The 20058-nt window shown below is 44.2% G+C and overlaps 1 protein-coding gene across 1 annotated transcript; it reads left to right on the top strand.

Moving 5' to 3' along the window:
• The first annotated feature begins 2268 nt into the window (after positions 1–2268).
• On the top strand, positions 2269–20003 carry LOC119446767 (45 kDa calcium-binding protein). Its single transcript, XM_037711306.2, has 6 exons — positions 2269–2861; positions 3042–3178; positions 3501–3608; positions 6990–7145; positions 9409–9572; positions 14362–20003. Exons 1-6 carry the CDS (start codon positions 2527–2529, stop codon positions 14536–14538), a joined length of 1077 nt encoding a protein of 358 aa, XP_037567234.1. The 5' UTR covers positions 2269–2526; the 3' UTR covers positions 14539–20003.
• Positions 20004–20058: the final 55 nt, after the last annotated feature.

The raw sequence follows: 20058 nt of genomic DNA, 5'->3' as shown, positions 1-20058 counted from the left end.
TGTTGTCACCAGGCGCCGTGCGAGAGCGCTCGCCTACCTACTGCCTGGTCACGTGACACCATCAACTTAGCCAATGGCGTAGCCGGGAGCAGTCGGCAGCGCGCTGTCCGCCGGCGGAGAGCGCGAGCTCCCGCTGGCGTCCCTGGAGAAAAAAAAAACGTCGGCGTAAGTTTCAGCGCCGCTGACGCTGCGCGGACATTTACAGCTCTCCAGCAAATTTTTGTACTAAAACAAACTGACCAGCGACAAAAAGCCCTGTAAGGTGACTCGCATGATCTCAGAACAGCGATAAAGAAACCACTTGAGTGTAATCGTCTGCATATAGCAGCGGTGACCACGCGCGGTCGGCAAGGTGTCGTCTGCTCGCGACAAGCCAGCTGCTTGGCTCCCGGCCGCCGCGCGCCGGCATGTTTACAAGGATCGCCCGTCAGGGGCGCTCGCCTACCTACTAGTGGGGGAGAGAAAAATCCGAGGGTAGGGCAGCGAGTTCGCGGCTCATTTTCCAGGCATTGTCTTTATAGGAGGCGTTGACACTACGTACACCACGCTAACACGGTAACGTTAACTCTGAGAAATAGCGTGCGCACGGTAAACGGTATGGGTCGTTTAGCGTTCTGCGCATGCGCACTTTGATCCCGCTATTCCGGTACGCCCGCTATTCCGGTAACCACGCTAAACTAAAACTGTCTAATTACTCACAGGGGACCCTGATCACGAGAAGGAAATTTACCGAAGAATGGGTTGGAGTGCATACAGAAAGCATTGACAAATCCTGACTGGGAGCTTACCACTGTCTAGGTGGGGGGACGAAATTAGAAAATTTGCAGGTGCAAGTTGGAATCAGCTAGCGCAATACAGGGAAAATGGAGAAAGCAGGGAGAGGCCTTCGTCCTGCAGTGGACATAAAAATTGGCTGAAGCTGATGATGATCCCGCACAAGAGGTTAGCAAAACAGTGATGGTCTTATCGCTCTTTGCAGTCTCGCCCCGGTGAACGGACATACCATCACTGGGAAGGGAAGCGCTGTGGCTGTTTCACGGTTCTGAGGAAGCTCACTACATATTGCAGTTTGAGGAAGCAGTCTTGAGTTTATTCGTAATGGCTTTTGCTGCATTGGAAGAGTTGAGGTACAAATGATTAGCACGTGTCAAGAGTTCTGGAGCTCATGTTCTCGTTTGTCGCTCTAGCATATGCTGTCATTGTTCAGGGCACATGTCCGTTATTCATCGCGTGAATTGACGTCAGAACGTGCATTAGCAGGGGGAGTGATGGATGTATGTGCCGAAGCAGTGCTTTCCAGAGAAGTGAGCGGACCTGGCTGCGCTGACATTGTAATGGGCTGTAAGCTCACGATTTTTGTTTGGGAAAGAAAATCTGCGCATGTCCTTTATTCATTGCGCGAACTGAAGTCAGCACGTGTATTAACACGGGTATATGATGTATACACCGAGTCAGCACTTTCAAGTGATTGGACATTTATTAAAGGTAGCAAGTAGCCACCCGTTCCAGCGGCGAGCGTCGGCGGTGGCGGCATAACCGAGCGAACGAGCACATGCGAAAGACGAAAGGGAACGCGGATCGCAGTGGGGGATCAGAGCCGCGAGAAGGAAAGCGGAAAGGAGGGTGCAGCCAAACTATGAGGCGGAAAGCAGAGGAGGGTATGGCGAAAGCGTGAGAAGAAAAGCGTAATCAGGAGTCGATGACTACGAGATGGCGCCAGAGTAGCGCCCGTCGTCTGATAGATTTGTCGGCAGCGGCTGCTGTGAATTGCGCCCACGCGTACAGTGTACTAGAAGAGTCTATTCTAGTACACTGTACCCACGCGTCACCAACGCGCTGGCTCTAGCTATCCTTGCGATCTCCAGATTAGCGAGGCAGTCGCGCTATACTTCGCTCCGTTTGCAACGTGCCGCATGAGACAACGTTGCAAAATTGAACACGCATACAGCTGCGCTCAAATTTCGCATAGGCAGTGTTGTAATTAGCACACTCTAGTCGTAATCGCCGGTGAATTTTTTTCGCGCAGTTTTTTTTTCTCTGGGGGTGGTTTCTGCTCTCAAAATCGCTTCCTTCGCATTCAACAAGCAAAAGCATGGCCTTTAAGATCCGCATTTTAAACCTAGAGGCCGCCACCTTGTAGAGCGTAGATTTGAACACCATGTAAAACACTGCGCCGATGGCATCTCGAAGGCCACGCTTTACGTGCTTTCTTTTTTTTTTTTTTTGCTTCTAAAATCACTTTCTGCTCCTGCAGCACGCATGGCATGCCTTCCGTGATTAGTTCCTACGATGTCCATTTCCCGCTGGTTCCGCTCTAGACGTGCGCGAAACGTTATTTATGCGAGTGTCATGGCAACGTGTGACAGTAACATGACAGCGTAACCTCGGTAACCTGTCAACAGCATTGCAAACGCGATGTGTGCCGCGCGGTCGTCCGCTTTTCAGGCGACTCCTTTGCCCTATGAGTTGCTCTAAGAGTTTAGTTAGCAGTGCGCGGAAGTCTTGACGGACACGAAGACGTGCATAATGATGTCTTACATTATAAGCATAGCTGCTGTACTGTTTTGTCTTGCTACTTTCGTTCGGACCATTCCTGTGCCATCAAACGGAAGTCGCTCTCTTCCTGGATTAACCGAAGAAAGTGTTCGCGAAAAGGTTACTGACTATAACAAGAGTAGGTTTGCCAATATTAAACTTTCTCACCTCAATGCAAGCCTAATCAAGCCTCCGGACCACCTCGAAGGACTACCTATGCAAAGGAACGGTAACCTGAATCCACAGTACCGAAAAGAAGTCTTGCTGGGCACCGAGAGTTCAAAGCAAGAAGGCGATGAATCCCTCCTACGAACCGTGTTTGCAAAGTTCGTACTTGCTGCTCGTAACTCAACTTCAAACTTTTTTATGAGTGCCCTAGTGCTGATTATGTGCTCGAGTATCCAGCTCTGTTACTTTAGCAGCCACATAAAGTGCACCAACAACTAATTTTCGCAGCATCTTTTATAAAATGTATACTGACAGTACCCGACTTCTTTTTCTTCCAGGGTTGACATCAATCATGATCGACATGTGACCATTTCAGAACTGGAAAACTGGATTGCAGCGAAAGTTAAAGAGCATTACACTCAGGCTGTCAGGGACAACTTTTGGATATTTTCTGCGCTTGACAAAAACCACGACGGTATGTTTCCAGTGCATTTTCACTCATATATATCTTGATGATTACATTTTATCTACACAATTTTCAGTGTTCCTTATTCGACTCATGCTGTCAGAGATATATAGACTGTATCACAAGGTTGGACTGGTTCCGTATACATCCAAAAAGCAGGTGGCATAACTGCAGCATGAATTAAGGTGGACCATCCTCAATACAGCTTCGTTCCATCAATTGCAATGTTAAAAAAATAATAATAATAAATAAATCACTGTGCACAGTCCAAAAATATGCTGCCAGTACGTTTACAAACTCAGCTGGTGCCACTTCAATTCTGCTGTTTCAGGGCTAGTGTCTTGGGAGGAGTACCATGTGAATTTTATGATAGAAAAAGGCTTTGATGACAAATATGCTAAGAACCACCCAGAGGATCACAGGACTCTTGACAGAGATTGTAAGTACTTACGTTTTCTGTCTTCAATGTTGTACTGTTTGCACACACATCATTTGATGAGATTTAGAACCACTTGATGCAATCTAGAACCAACTGCAAGAATAAAATCTTTAAGATGACTCTTTGGTCTGTTTCTGCCCTGGAATGCTTGTAGCTATATTTACAGTACATGTGGTCACTACATTGAATAAACCTTGGGATGGCACTCAAACTGGTGTTTGCTGACATTGTTCACAACATTCATTTTCATAGGAAGTTATTCAGTGCATCTGTGTTTTATACTCTTTAGTCATCAATAATGAACAAAAAAGCCACATTTAAATTGAGCTTCTGCATGTCTTCCATGTTGCACTTAAAAGACCGAAAGTCTGGATTCTTAATTTCTTTATGCCAATGTATTAATGTCACATTTCTTGCTTGTGATCTGTCAATGATGACTTTTCCTGCACAGAGTAATATACCATGCAAGGACTTCACTACTTTGGTTGTGTAACAGAATTGGGAAGCACCCAACCTTTCTTTAGGACAGAATATTTAAATTGACCTTAAAGGATGAGCATCATGTTAGCTAGATTGGTCAAGTACAATTTTGTAATTGCAAATATATCAGTCTCTTCATGAACGGAGACTTGATGTGCCACAAAGTATGCAGAAACAAAAGACCAGTGTTGACGTTGCCTTAATTCTCTCACCAACTCTCTGTGGTTTCATGGATTTTGGCAGCATTTTCTTGTATCTAGTTGATTGTAGGTAATGAGAAATGACGACATTATATTTAAAAAAAAACCAGTAAGGTGGAAATTTGAACTTTTTCTGCACAAAGAGGGCTTAATTGTGCAAAAAAGTCACCAAATGCATACCATGGCAAAAATGTAATCAAGTGTTGCTTGAGTGCAAATTTTCAAAACGAAAGATTGGCCCACATTTTCTGCACAGATAATTAGTATTTTATGCCAGTTAATAAATACTAATAGGGTCCATGAAAAACAGTTGCACAATTTTCATCGACTTGATGCTTCTCATTAGTGTCCCCTTAAAGTGGTTACAAATGAGCAAGGACAAGACAGAAAAAAAAGTTTGAGCACACCTGAGCACTTCTTACGAGTTGTGAATGCGAAAGCATTAATGTTCGATTGAACTCATTGCGGGCAAGCGAGCACGTTTCGATTTGGCCCTACAAAGGCGCAGTTAGAATGCAGGCGAGAGCTTGCGTGTACAAGGAGCGCCTGGATAACGCAGGCTTCCAAGAGTGAGGGTGATTTGGTGTTGCGGTGATGCCCTCTCCCCTCACACAACACCTGGCACGCTACTGCGGCTGCAGGTGTCCCCTTTTGCCTGCTCTGCTCCATCGAGGCGCGCTCGTGCCATAGCGTTGTATCCAATGGGAACTCCATCAAGGCCAGCTCGTGACGTGGTGTCGCAGCCACTAGGAGTTTAGGTGCCGTTTAGCTGCTACAAGCGCTGGACGTCAGCTTTTGCTTGATGAGCCATTTGATGCTTTCACATCAAAATAGTGCAGAATAGTGTTTAGTGTGTTAAAGCATTATTTTTGAACACTTCCCAGTTGTGCATACTACGTACAGTGCTTAGCATGCTCAATTGTGCTTTATTCTGTCAAGAGTACAGCAAGGTTATTGTGTGACTCAAATGAATGCTCTTCTTGAGTTTTTGCAATTTAAGTACTGTGATCGATAATCGCTGTAACCAGGTGCCTAAATGTAATCTAGGTGACCCTTGAAGGTCAGTTAGCATTGCATCATCTGGCAGCTGTGATAGAAAAACCCAAAGGAATTTCCTTGGCAGTAAACAGAAACAAGATGTCTTCTACATGTGTTTATAGGGGCATGCCTGGACTGTTTGTAGAGCTCTTTTTTTTTAATTTCAACAGGTTGTCATGTGGCATCTGAGAGCAGATAAATGAGAGTTAAAGTATTTTTCGATAAGCTAGTATGGGAAAAATACTCTTATAACCTAACTCTTCAGTTCGGAAATTCCTTAGGTTTACTGCTCTTAGAATCTTGTCTCACGTGGTCATCATTCCTAGGCATAGCATGGCCCACGGTGAATGTCTGCAATAGATACTTTGGCAGGAAGAACACTAGGAAACAGTAGCACACCTAGGATTTCTGCCAGGGAGGGGTTGAATTTTTGTGGTGAGGGGGAGGGGAAGCAAGCACTTTGCATAATATGCAATTTCCTTGCTTTAGCCAGAGGAATCCAACAGCAAATAAAATGCCTAATAATTATAATAATATAGTGACACCAAGGATGATGATGATGTTTAGTTCTTCAGCGTTTTACTCAAAATAATTTAAGAGTGAATGAATAAATACAAGACAGTGATAAAATGTACGTGTTAATCAGGAAAATTTGACCTCAAGCCACCTCCTGAATTGTAATGACAATGTGAACAGAGCACTGAAGGTACACGTTGGACTGGTGGGGCTGGAGGCGTAGGAGGAGGGGGGGTTACACCCCCCCCCCCATTGTCGGTGCGCTACTGCTAGGAAAGCTCACAGGGTCATCAGGTATTGGACCCCTGGACCAGGTTATAGAAGGTGTAAGAGCCGCGAAAGCCTTAAGTAAGCGACTTCTTTCATCTAAGAAAGTTTAGAGATAAGGAAGCAGACAGTTGAAGGGATGAAAGTGTGTGTGCCTTGTCAGGTCTTTAGTAAACTGATGGATCTTAGCGTCTTAGAGCAGGGTTCTCAAACACAGCCTGCATGCAACCTGTGTGGCCATCTTGAGCCTTCAGCCCATCTTCCCCTCCATTAGGCATGCCACACTGCAGACTGCGATGGTCAGTGTACGATATCTGTGGCCTACTGACTGCCATGAAATTGAGACCCCTGTCCTAGAGCAGTGCCCTGCTATAATGTGCAGTGTAGTAGGGCCTCCAGTTCAGTTTTGACTTGCTGGTGTTACTTTTTTCTTCTACACCAGAATTTTAGCATGTGGGTATTGTTTTACTGCTCTTATTAGAATGTGCCTGTGGTGGCCGGTAATTTGAAGTGGCAACTTCTTGCTTAGTAGCAAAGCATTGTAGCTTCTGAGCCACTGTGGCAAAAGAATTATCTGTAAGCCAAGAGTAATTAGAAGACTTGTGCACAACCGATAACTGGTGTTTCTTTACTACCAATTTATGCTGCACCTAAAAAGAAAAAAAAAAAATTGGGGATCCCGGAAAAACTTTTGCTGCGGTGAAACTTTTCCCAAATGATTGGGAGAAGAGAGTGCTCTTGAGTCAAATATGTGAGGTAATCTGCTTGCATAGACTCGCAAATTATATTGACAAGCAGCATGTAAAAGATTGAGTATGCATGTGTGCACCTATTTGATGTCCAAACATCATGTGACAATTTATTTCTCTCTTCTGTGCAGTGAAGGAGAAGATTCTACTTGACAAAGCTATGTGGTTTGAAGCAGCTAACTCTCACCAGGATGCATTGAACATTGACGAATTCCTTACCTTCCGGCACCCTGAGCACAGTCATATCTCACTAATCAAAATGGTGAATGACATCATCAGCAGCCTTGGTAAGCATTCATTTCTGGGTTGCGCATAATATTTCTCTGAAATTTACTTTTAATTTTTTGTATCTTTTACTCATGACGTAGCCATATATCTTTTCCACTTCTGTCATCTCATGCATGATGCAAAAGTACTTAATTTCAGCATGAAAACCTTTCAGGTCGTTTGCCAAACAAAAAGGACCTTTCTAAGCTGCAGAAAGCTGCTGCCTTGCTTCTTTGAGCCATATTTCAATTCATTCTTAATTTATTTTTTTGTCACTAGCAGCTTTCACTAAGCATTTCATTCCATGAAAAGCTGCATACTGGATAGGGTCTACTTTAAGCACTTAGCGACATGAATAAAGTTTTCACATTTGTGTGCAGAACTTTTTTCAATGCGAGATTGGCAGTCACCATAGACAGGTGCCTAAATGATTGAAGTTTTAGCTGCATGGAATGTTGCTAGCAAAAACTGACAGCTAATAAAGTGCATAGCCCTACTTATCTTGGTCCTTTCTAGACAGCGTAGGAATCCTAAATGCAGACAAGAAATTGCGACATGTCCATGCATTTTATTACTCTTTCAGTGTTGCAGAATACAGTATAGATCACTTATAACGTAACCGCTTATAGTGCAGGACCGGATATAGTACGGTCTTTTCAGAATCCCGTTAATTTTCCCATAGCACCCCATGTATATGCATACCGCTTACAGTGCAGCCATGTGAGACGAAATACCGGTTATAATGCGGCTTCCGCGGGAAAATCTTGCCAACGAGGGCGGTAGCGAGCACGCTTCTCAACGAGGTGCGCCCACTGATGGGAGAGGAGGTCAACGAGGGCAATGCGGAGGAGGAGCAAGAGACGTGGAGCATGAGTCCAAGGGCGATAAAATCGTCGCCGCGCGCCGTATGTGCGAGTGAAAGCGCGCGGGGGACGCGCGCCTTCACGGAGAGCGAACGCACAACGAAGAGCAAACGCGACTTCCATCACGCGAAAAGCCGTGGGGGTATGGGAGGAAGTGAGGGGTGGGCAATGCTGTGCTGTGGCACCAAATGCGTGTCTTGCAACCGGGCACAAGGGGAACCGGCGACGCAACCACGCGAAAGGAGCAAAGCGGGAAGGCAGCACGGGAGAGAGGGAGGTGAGGGGGGGGGGGGGGTCGGTGGCTTCTCCTCTGCCAACAAATGCGTTCGCGCCTGTGATGGCTGTCGGTGTTGTCGCGCGCACCGTATCTTAGCAATCTTCACACGGCTCTGACCTTTGTATGCGCTGTGCTTACGACGCTCAGTTTCTGTTGAAGCGATAGACCGCACAAACAAGCTTCACTCGCTGCGACGGCCGCGTTTCCCCACGCCCGTGTTTTGACAGTGGTTGTCTGCGGTCATCGAGTCTATTCGTGGTTGCTTGTGCGCGTTTACACCACGCTTGTTAATTCAGTTAGTAAGTGAATGTGTCAAGTTTATGCAGCCGATAAAGCTACTATCCCTACTCTTATAGCTCTCTACTAATTTGCTATCGCAATTGATGCTTCAGGGCGAAACTGAGACATTTTTTTAATTATTACTTTGTCTGCTTCATGCAAAGATTGTAGGTACTTGGACATTAACCTTTCAACGTTCGTAAATTTAAACGGATGCAGAACCCCAGTCGCACGCTTCGATTCCCGGATACATGTGGATGCTTGGTCTACATGTTTCGCATACGTGCAGAGCTTGAAAATCATTGTTTTGGTTATAGCGCGGTACCGCTTATAGTGCAGATATTCACGACTCCGGCAACTTACGTTGCAAGCAGTCTACACTGTAGTTGTTTTTTTGTGTGCATGTGCATGTGGGCAATTACAGTTTGGTTGGTGACATGATAGGCATATGGCCCAGGGGTGAGTGTACCTAACATATTAATAATCTACCTTACATAGCTAAGAAGTTTAGACGCACACACAGTAACTTTTCAGTAGCATTGAGTTTGCTCTGTGTTAACATAAAACCTACATGTGCATCTGTGGAAAGCTTCTTTGTGATCAACCTTCTTTATATTTGTAGGTGAGGTGACCATTACATGAGTAAATGGGCAAATCGCATGTGTGATGTGTGTGTGTTATAATAATGGTGTGTGCCAAAAATGTGGCTGAAAAAAAATTATACAAATGTTATACAAGAAGTTAAAGGGTTACTGTGTCCCCAAGGCAGTGTGTAATTAGGTGTGCAGGTTCTATGCATTTGGAGGAGATTTGGGAAGTGGACAACAGTCCTTTCTTGACAGGCCATGTTCCTTGGCCTTCCAGATGAAAATGGAGATGAACAGCTTTCCGAGGATGAATTTTCTCAACTTGGACCTGATGAGATGAAACGCACAACAAAAGAAGAGTGGAAAAAGGAACGAATCCAGGAGTTCCGCCAGAATATCGACCTCAATGGAGATGGACAGGCCAGTCGACAAGAGTTGCTGGTATGCTTGTGCATATTGCTCGCACCAGATGTTTTATTAAAGTAGCTCACTTAACAGTAAAGCACAACTGGGAAGCTTTAGTTTATGTGAAGTATAATCGTGGTGCAGCTTCTTTCACCATAGTGCTCCTAGTAAAGGACTGCATTGAAAAATGCTGTTGCTGATTAGTTCAATTTAATTGTGGGGTTTAACGTGCCAAAACTGCATAGTAGGTTATGAGGGACACCAGATTAACTTTGACTGCTTAGTTCTTTAACTACCGTATTTATACTCGATTGTAATGAGAGGGGTGACTTTTTCACTGCGTCCATCAAGAAAAAATAAAACCGCGAAAGTAACGCGAGGGTTCATTTTTTTTTTTTGCGTCCAGCAAAAAAAAAAAAAAGCAAGAAGAAGAACAAGAACCGCTAAAGTAACGCGAGACCACCGGATGTATGAAAAAGTTGCAGTTTCGTCGAAAGGCGAAGCATCAATTGCGATAACAAATTAGTAGAGAGCTATATAGAGTAAGGATAGTAGTTTTATCGGCTGCACAGACTTGGACACATTCGCATACTAACTGAATTAACAAGCATGGTGTCAGCGTGCACAAGCAAACATGAATAGATTACACTCAATGACCGCAGACAACCACTGTCAAAACGCTGGCGTGAGCAAGCGCGGCAGCACCAGCACCGAAGGTTCGTGCGGTCTATCGCTTCAATGGAAACTGAGCGGCGAAAGCACAGGCGCATACAAAGGTAAGAGCCGTGTAGAGATCGCTTTCAAGATACAGTGCGCACGACAGCCCACAGCCCCACAAAGTACAAGTACACAGTTGGTGGCAGAGTAGAAGCCATGCTCCCTCCTTCCCGTGCTGCCTTCCGGATTTCCTCCTTTCGCGTGCGAGATTGAGTCGCCAGTTCCCTTTGCGCCCGGTCGCAAGATGCGCATTTGGTGCTGCAGCTAAACGTCGCCTCTGCTCCCTCCTCGCTCCCTTTTGAGCAAGGCTCGAAAGGCAGCGGAAGCAGCGAAAGGTGCCTTCTCCACGCTACCCTCCATAAGCGCACGCTTGATCATCACGTGATAACCGTGTGCGGCCACTCCGAAGATATCGGAATGCACATTTATTCCCACACACTGCATGACAACATTGCGAAGGAGACAGCAAGTAATTTGTCACTGCTTTCGACACGAGATAGTAAATAGTGACAACAGGCTTGCCTGCCTTGATTGACAAACCTGTATAGGTCCCTAAAGTGCTGCTCACCAGGCCTCATTGGAAATTTTGGTTTCTCGTTGGAAGTTGTAAGGGGGTGTCAAGGGGCATTGTACCACAAGAATTTTTCGAATTGGTTCTTTATTAGAGGAGATATAAGATAATGGAATGTCGCATTACTATGCAGCCAGAAGGCAAGCTTCACTGCCAACTTAGACACTCTCAGGGGTGGGACTCCTGCGCCAATTGCGCCATTTTGATACAAACACACATTCCTGCGCCAAACTGCGCCAAACACGGTAAATTTACCGAAATTGCGACACGCTGCGCCAGAACGGCTTCGGCATGTGTGCTCCAGCAGTGGCCGCAAACAGCGAGCCGAGTCGTTCTCCGAAAAAGGGTGCAGCCGTCCACATTCCGCACACCGCGCGACGGCGCCTCCTGCAGTTTCTCGTAGTTCTCGAGCTTATAACACTGGACTTTCGGCACTTCCGGCAAGTGGCCGGTGCGCGCGCAGCCTCTCCCGGCTGTTGTCGCTGCTGTCGGGACTACCAGGGCGGCTGTATTTAGTGTGTACTTGAATACGATTGAGTGGACCGAGCGGTGCAGCACTCCTTAGCTGAGGCACACAACGACAAAAAGTATGCTGAGGGCATCACGAGCAAACTATGGAGGCGCGCGCTGCAGCAGGTTCAGCTGGCGGGCATCTCTGTCCCCAGGGCCGATATAAAGCAGAACTATTCCAATCTGTTTTAAGCCCATATGGGCGAGGCCTGAGCAATTTTGACCTATCATGAAGGGCTAATGGTGGATTTGGAATAAAAAGTCGCAGTTTTGCCAGAAAGGCGAAGTATCGATTGCGATAGCAAATTAGTAGACAGCTATACGAAGTAAGGATGGTAGTTTTATCGGCAGTTGAAGCATGTAAAAATTAGCTAACTATATTAACTAGCATGGTGTCATGCGCGCACAAGCAAACATGACCATATCTCACTCGATGACCGCGGAAACTTGCTGTCAAAAGGCTGGAGTGTGGAAACGCGGCACAGCAGCGAGCGAATTGGCCTTCGTGCTGCCTCGCTTCAACGCGAACTAAGCGCCGAAAACACTGCGCACACAAAGCTATCAGCACTGGCGCAGCCGCACCATGCCCAGCCACCGCCGGGGTAGAACGCCCCTCCCTCCCCTCTCCTGGTGCCTTGTGGGAGACAGATGGCTGTGCGTTTTCTCCCCGCTTTCCTCCTTTGCATGCTGTTTGCACGCTCGCACACTTTCACTCGCATATACAGCATACGGCGCGCGACGACACAGTTATCGCCCATGGACTTTATACATAACATCATGACAATGCCGACGGCAGAAATATGCCTTGAGTGTCCATTTAATTGCTATCACAATAAAAGCAGATTGGAATAGTTATACGTTATACCACCCCAGGGTTGATTGCTGCTCTCTGGATCTGCGGTGACATGTGGTGATCCAGAAATTGGTACAGCGTCGATTGGATCGCCTGTTTTGAGAACATTTTCTGCTACCATAAGCGCCGGCGCGGGAATATATAGTTCGATCCTAGTGCCACCGATGTTTTCGGCTTTACTAGAAAGCATGCGCTGTGCCACCGCTTGACCCACTCTTCTATATTCTAGTACACTTTAGCTACAAAGCATGCTTCGACTATGCGATTCGTGTTGGTTTATTCTGTGTTTCGTAGTGGTTTCGAAGTGTGCTGCCACATTCCATTATTCTACCAAAATTCAGATTAGTCTGCTCCAAACTGCTTCAAAATAAAATTTTGTCTGCTCCAAATTGCTCCAAAACGTAATTTAGTCTGTTCCAAGCTGCTCCAAAATGCAATTTGGTCTGCTCCAAACTGCTCCAAAACGCAATTTTACTTGCTCCGAAATGACTTTGGGCAGTCCCACCCCTGCACTCTCTCTCTCTTTGACCCCACTAGCGTCCGCAAGCAACATTTCTTCCTTTCCTTCTCTCACAGCAGTAGCCAAGGGACCCCATCATGTATGCGTCACGAACCCCGCTGTCTTTTAAATGCGAAGCATTTTTTGGCGAACATTTGCCACTTTGAGAGTATCTATCTATCTATCTAGCCGCCTACGTCTTAGTGCTCTCATTGTCTTTTTGTTAACTTCGTATGTACCAAAACTGGCATAATATGACAAGAGTGTGTGACAAACATAAATGATAGGTCATAACATGCGTGTCATGTAGGTCATGAAACAGCCGGCTAGGTCTTGGTGCTCTCATGGTCGTTTCATTAACTTGGTAGGCTCCCCACACACTGCTTCGTATAACATCGATTCCCACAGACATGGGGTCTGCCGGCATTTTTTTTTCTTCCTTTTTTGCTGTGCGGCCCACGTTCAGTAGCAGTAGTATTGTGCATTCTGCATTGAATGATTTACCAAAGTCAAGTGCCATAATCGGCGACGTTGCAGGCAGTGCATCTTACATAGAGGCATTGGTGCACGTGACCGTGACTCTGGCTGGAAGCAGGGCTCTCTTGACAGGATGGGTGTGCCGACCTTCTTTTGAAATTTCAGCTGTTTTCATGTCACATAGCTGGTTGATACTTTGCAGAGGTCACAACCACTGCGTGATCTACACACTGCTATTGTCTGTTACCAAAGCCCAAACCTTGTGAGGGGGCCTTTTAAACATTTGGTTTTAAAACCCCGGGTCCCTTCGATTAACCTGCATCACTGTGAACCAGTTCACAGTGGGGCTTCAGCGGTGCAGGCACAACAAGACACTCGAAATGGATGCTGATGTGGAGACGCAGTGCAGGCATTATGTTTGTACCCCTAATGTGTGCCATCTGTATAAGTTAAAGAAGCCTCAAACCACAAGTATACATTATATGACCGCATCTGAGGTTTGATCTTAAAAACAGCAGAAAGCAGTAAGGATCATACAAGGTGCACCATACAACGTTTCTAAACTTGTGCCTTTGCTGGCGAATACGCAGGCAGTTTGTTTCTGTCATTTGATCTCTCAGCTTCAGAGGGCAATAAAGATGCAAGACACCATTAGCACTGAAAATTGACAGAGACATGTTGTTTGATCTGAAAAAGTACATGGTTTGATAAGCAAGAATGGTTGGATTGAGGGCTATGGCAAATGTGCAACATGCATGCGAAATAACGCATCTCATGTTGCACAGATGAAGCTGACAGATACAATTGGGGTTTCAAAAAGACTTATGCCTGTGACCTGCCTGTCTGCTCTGCAGTTGGTATAGGGAGGGTGCAGAAGAATGAACCAACCCTGCACGTTTTGAAACTAACAGTGTGGTTCAGAGGGCACCATTGCTATCCAGGCGGTACAGGCAAATTGAACAGACCTCCCTCGACTTGACTGAGTGCCATATTTACTTTACCTTACAAATGTTTATTATACCTTTGCCTACAAAAACACTAATTATACTCAAAGCTGTGTAAATCTGAAAATAATACTTCATAGCATGCATTTTTCATGTGTGTCATCTCAGGTGAGTGTGTGACCTTGGAGTGCAAACTTGATGGCAATGGCCGTTAGTGTAAGGAGCCAAGTTTCGTTGTCTTCTTTCCTCTGCAGATGTACAATGATCCTGAGAACCCTATTCATGCAAGAAGTGAAGCACGAGAACTGGTGCAACAGGCTGACAGCAATGGGGACAACCAGTTAAGCCTGGAGGAGGTTCTTTCCCAAAAGGATGTATTTCTCGGAAGCAAGATGGTCAATACAGCCAAGAATATCCATGATGAATTTTGACGACTGCTGCCTCAATGCTTCAGGCTTCCAACACCAAAAGTATCGAAAACTGGGCATGTATGTTCACCGCACACATGCCCTGAGGGGATTGTTACATTTGTTTGATGCATAGAATATGTACTACACTGTCAAGTCATGAATTTTCTTATCAGCAGTGCACAAATTATTCTTTGCCGCTGTGGCATCTAGGGCTCTTGATAGAGTATGGCCTTTCAGCATTATTTCAACTTCATAGAAATCTCGAGTGCATTCACCAGTACGTACAAATTTGTAAGTGATGATAAGTGGTGAAGTGTGGGAAGTTCGTACTTGTTAGAAATTGTATTTCACCTTAGGTGCTCAGTAGTGCACCGTATGTGCTCTCCTGGCCACTGACTTTCAATTATATATGTACAGGGACTGTGTGACAACGTAACAAGGCACAGCAATGCACTATGCAAGTGTCAACAGTGGAAACTGTAACATTAAGTTGCCATAATGCACGAAATTGGCTCCTTCACTGTTGCATGTACCGTGCTTAGGAGGGTTGATTTGCTGGCTGTTGATTAAAGGGAGACATAACTAGTCCAAAGCAACAAAAGTTTTTTTGCACTTGTGAAGTCCACTAAATATCCTTTATGAAGAATTTCAACAAGATCAGATACAGTTTGATAAAAAAAAAAAGGGGACATCTGCAATGCCTGCAGTTATAGATAATTATGGCATTCAGTGATACATGACAAGAAATTACTGTTGCCGTTCCGTTAAAACATTTAAAATCCACTAATGTCCACTAAATGCTTTTGCAAATCAGCTAAAAGATGAGTTCAGAAAATTGTTCAGAAAATTTGCAATATCTCCTAAAGGTGCTTGTTTTCTGCCATATGGGCTAAAAATGCACTGTGGCTAGCGGTATATCACTAAAATGGCAACATTGCATGGGCATGACCTCATTACGTACGAAAAGGGCTCCATACCCTCCATTCTAAATAGTATCCACATTCTGCACTGCCAGTACAGTTGAACCTCATTTAAACATGAGAATACCTTCGTTATGTCCAATGTTCATTATAATCATATATGCTTTACATGCTAACATCGGCAAAAAATATTTGATTTACTTCATTATGTCCATGTTCTATCTAGGTTCAGCTGTTCTCTGTTCTAAAGTGCATGCACTTTGGGCATGATTGTGGCGAAATTTAAGTAGGGTGATGATCTGGGTTAAGTGACTACATTGTAATTAAGGTTTACTGTAAGGAGGGGTCTAAACAAATAAATAAAATAAAAATAATGTGTTGGTTTGTGACACCATGGTAATGCCCTTCAGTGCTACTGTCACCTTCACTCTGAAAGTGCAGTTATGATGGCAAACAAGTGAATTCATCGCTTGACGATTTTTGTAATTGGAATATTTTGTGCAATAGATCATGAACAGTTTTGTGCATTTTCTGTGATTGGTGCACAAGGTTTTTTTCACACAGTCCCTGTATGAGGCAGGTCTTTTTGAACAGTGACAAAGATTACACAAACTGTGGTGTGATAGAAAAGCTCTCAGCTGCATTACGCCACATTCGGTGGCTTTAAGTGAACACGTGCATACTTGAAAGTGCTGTCTTTTTTATGTAATATTTTTTATGAATTGTTTTTTCTCACTTGAGAAAATTTAATTGTTCACATGTAACCTACAGCTGAACTGTTGGTAGTCATTCTTGTTGCAATGTTCTTACAACTGTAGCGCTTTCTTCTACTTAATTCACAATTTATTTGCTTATGAAATTTCACCTTCATTTATACAGGAACAAATGTGTACTAATTGTTAGTACTTAAGTCTAAGAAATGTGCTTAAGCACAACTGCTAGCGCAAAAACCTTTTGTTTGGTCAGAATGTCAGTGCTATTTGCCACTGATGGTGGATCAACTAATTGTTAGTACTTAAGTCTAAGAAATGTGCTCAAGCACAACTGCTAGCACAAAGACCTTTTGTTTGGTAAGAATGTCAGTGCTATTTGCCACTGATGGTGGATCAATTTATGAGAGATGAACACAGCTGAGTGAGCTGAATGCAGAGCAAATATATTTGCCCAGTTGTGCTGCAATATTTTACCAATTATACAAGGTATGCACTGCTGCATGTTGCAATGCTGCTTCCAAAATCTTCCTGAATTTACAAAAAAAAAAAAAAAACTTTACTTTTTGCAAATGTCTGTAGAGATTGTAGCATTTGAACTTGCAGTCCCAACACAGATATCCTATAGATTGAATGAGAGCAATATGTAATGCCATGTTTTTTTACTGTGATATCTGTACAGAAAAGCGCATGAATCTGTGATAGCAGCAACAAAGCAGACACCCCAGTGCTGCGCCATATGGTTTTCAGGTGCAATGCTTCTTGAATCTTGGAAGTTATTTTTTGTTCTACAGTAGCATAACACTTAAAAGATTACTTGCACTATCACTTCCATTTCACAATATGTGATGTTGGTTGCCACTCATGGTTATTGCATGTACATTTTTACAGGTTTTATGCACCCGCTTGCTGCTTCTGTAGCTAACACTTATGCTGTGCAAGCCACGAATTTGTAATGTGCCAGTTTTGTGTTATTCAATGAATACTGCACATAGTGTTCAGTTGAAGTTTCTCGTGTTTGTGCTAACATGTCTGCCACAGCTGAGATTAGTTTTTACAGAAGAGTGAAGCTCAAAGACGAGCTGCAGTAATTTTTGTTGAAATGAAAGCAATTGGCTAATGGGTAAGTAAGCATTGGCTAATTCATTCCACATTACAGCTCAGGATGGGCGCAAATGTCCAAAACACCTAGTATGCAGCCTATTGTTTAGTGGGGGAATAGCTGACACTGCAATGGTTCAATGCCACCGGAATGATGGGCCTCAGATGGGTTCTTGTTGACTCGCATGCTGTGATATGCATTCTTTGGCAAGTTTTTATTGTCTTCTTCCCGTTTTGTTTCTGAAGATTTGTTATTGAGGTTGGTAGTTCAGTGCTATTACTACAAAGTTATTCAACTTTTGTGTATTCCTATTTTTCATACCTACTTTCTCACCAACATGCAACAATGCAATATACATGTGTAGTGCTGCTATTGGAAGCGGACATTATTTACTGAGCAGATTATCAGTTTGGTAAACTTACAACCTTGCCGCTTTATAGTGGCTTTATCATGTTTTCTGATGAATTTTGTACAAAAAAGTATAATATGCAGTTTTAGTAATGCATCACTGTGTTATTGTTGCCAAGCAGGGCATTTATGCAGCCATAGCTTCATCACACACTCAGACCTCACCCAAACAGGGCTTGCATTTCCCATCATTTTCATGGTGGCCAAAGCACCCCTGAAGTAACCCGTGCAGATGCCAGTGCCGTATTTTCTTCTAAGGCACATTCGACTGGTTACATTCAAGCCCTCTGGATAGTTCTCACAGTGTGCTTTCAGTTTGGCTGGGCAAAATTGAGCACTTGGAACACATTCACTTTGTCCATTCAGAACACCATGCTCCATATCAGAGTGCGTAGAGGCGATCTTACATTTGTTCTGGAAGTGTAATCGACGTGCAGCAGAGTGCCATTCCAGCAGCTACAGCAACTTCTATTGTCGACGCGACATCTTCAAATGTGCTGCAGGCTTTTCTTATTTAGAAGAGAAGCAGTGCTATGCATGATTGCTTTCAATCTTCGACTGCTCTGGCAAGCAGCTGAACATTTAACGCTCAATCAATGTTCCAATCAAAGGCGGAGCGTGGCAAGCACCACTCGAATGTGCCATTACAAGTTCTATGGCCCATGCCCTTTGACTTCTTTTAAATTAAACCACTTTTACACGCTCTGTAGGGGTAAAATTAATAGAAGTTGACCGTGTATGAACATAGCACTTCCTTTAACTTTGCCTATGGCTGCTGTTAGCAGGATCCCGACTGTGTAGTGTTGCTGTTTTTTCCACTCTCAGCATTGTCTTTCCGTCTCGAAGCTTGTATGGCTCATCTGGATCCTAAAAGAACTAAGAACTTGCGGCTTTCGGGGGTGTTTAATGAGGAGGTAAACATGTACGCCACCTTCCGTGCTATTGCTATCGTTACTAGTTTTCCACTACAAGTCATGCAGAGAACCTGAGGGAGCCCCCTCGCATCTTAATACGATGCTCTACCAGCAAGGGATGCAGCAGATCATCTTGACTGGACAAGAAACGTACTGCTGTAAAGCTCAGTTATAGAAAAAATTCATAACGTCCCATATTGTGCCATTGGAACTGTGTGAACATAACCAACGTGAAATATATTGCACATATTGAACTCTGGGCACTTTTGCAACCGCCAGTAGTGCTTTCACTCTTCCCCGCAGCATTAGCAGTGCATGCCACTGCTTTGCAAGGTCAGTAGACGATATGCAAAAGTCCGTAAGCACGCTTTTCCACAGAGCTAACTTTCCCAAACTAAGATGGCCCGCATTCCGGCTAGTAGCGCTGTTAAAGCTGAGAAATGCGTTTTGAAACCTTGGACGGTGCAGGGAACGGGCAGTGGCAAGAATTGCATGTTGATACTTCAATTGCAACTCTGGCCCAAGGTCCGCAATCTTGGTTACGTCAAAGAAAGTGTGTGGAGAAGTGTACTTGTGGGTTTTGCATATTGTCTATTAAACTGTCATTCTTAACATTGTCTTCCTTTCAGACACAATTTACACAATTATGTATTCGGCTGCATTATGCCAAGTGCCTTGTTATATTATGAAAGCTAAGCAACGGTAGAGTTGGTATTATATTTTTGCATGAAGTAATTTTACCAAAATATAGTCATGTTCCCAATGTGGCATAATATATCTTTAAAAAGCACTAGCTGGCTGCACAAGTGCAAGAGCAACAAGACTCTTTAAGAAGCAGTTGTATTGCTACAATAAATATGCTTATTTCCAGCACCCATTGCTGCGGCATGACGCTGTGGGTTTGACTCCCAGCAACAGCAGCCACGGCATCCCTTGTTCAATGAAATCGCAATTAACAAAAATACTCAGTGGTTCAATGCAAGCGAGTTACATTGTAACATAGGTCCAGAATTACACTGTTTCAAGCGTTTAAGTCAGTGTCCAGCTCAATAGCACGCAAGGCGAGATTACAATTAGTGGAATGGAGCATACATTCATTTTCATGTTTACAAAGCTGATTTTTCTGTCCTTGGTGCTTCACTAGCATGCACTCAAGGAAATCATAGGTGCAAGTTCCAGCCTAAAGAACAAATCTGGGTCTATGATATTCTACTAGAGGAGGAATCAAACCTTAACAACAAACAATGGGTGTCCCGTTAGAGTAAAGCAGTATATTAGAATACCAAGGGAAGGGAGCACATAACTAGCAGTGATGAAGTGGTTGGTGCAGCATTGCAAGATATTTATGCTGGTGAGTTGTGGTCCACGTTTCATTCTGTAGTGTAATAAGCAGAAAGTGGCTCTTCCATTCAGTGTACAAAGAAAAAAATAACGGCTCCTCATATTGATTTTGTGCTAGCCTGATGCCACACATGCTGCCTTATATT

This window comes from Dermacentor silvarum, chromosome 3, assembly GCF_013339745.2.
Source record: "Dermacentor silvarum isolate Dsil-2018 chromosome 3, BIME_Dsil_1.4, whole genome shotgun sequence".
In the NCBI taxonomy this organism is placed as follows: Eukaryota; Metazoa; Arthropoda; class Arachnida; order Ixodida; family Ixodidae; genus Dermacentor; species Dermacentor silvarum.
The sequence above is the reverse complement of the archived record's forward strand: the minus strand, read 5'-3'. Positions and strand labels throughout refer to the sequence as shown.

Bases quoted from the DNA above. Each gene is read 5' to 3' on its own strand.
- LOC119446767 (XM_037711306.2), top strand. From the start codon at position 2,527: ATGATGTCTTACATTATAAGCATAGCTGCTGTACTGTTTTGTCTTGCT. The intron at 2,862-3,041 runs GTTCGTACTTGC...TTTTTCTTCCAG, and splicing joins CTACGAACCGTGTTTGCAAA to GGTTGACATCAATCATGATC. The intron at 3,179-3,500 runs GTATGTTTCCAG...CTGCTGTTTCAG, and splicing joins GCTTGACAAAAACCACGACG to GGCTAGTGTCTTGGGAGGAG.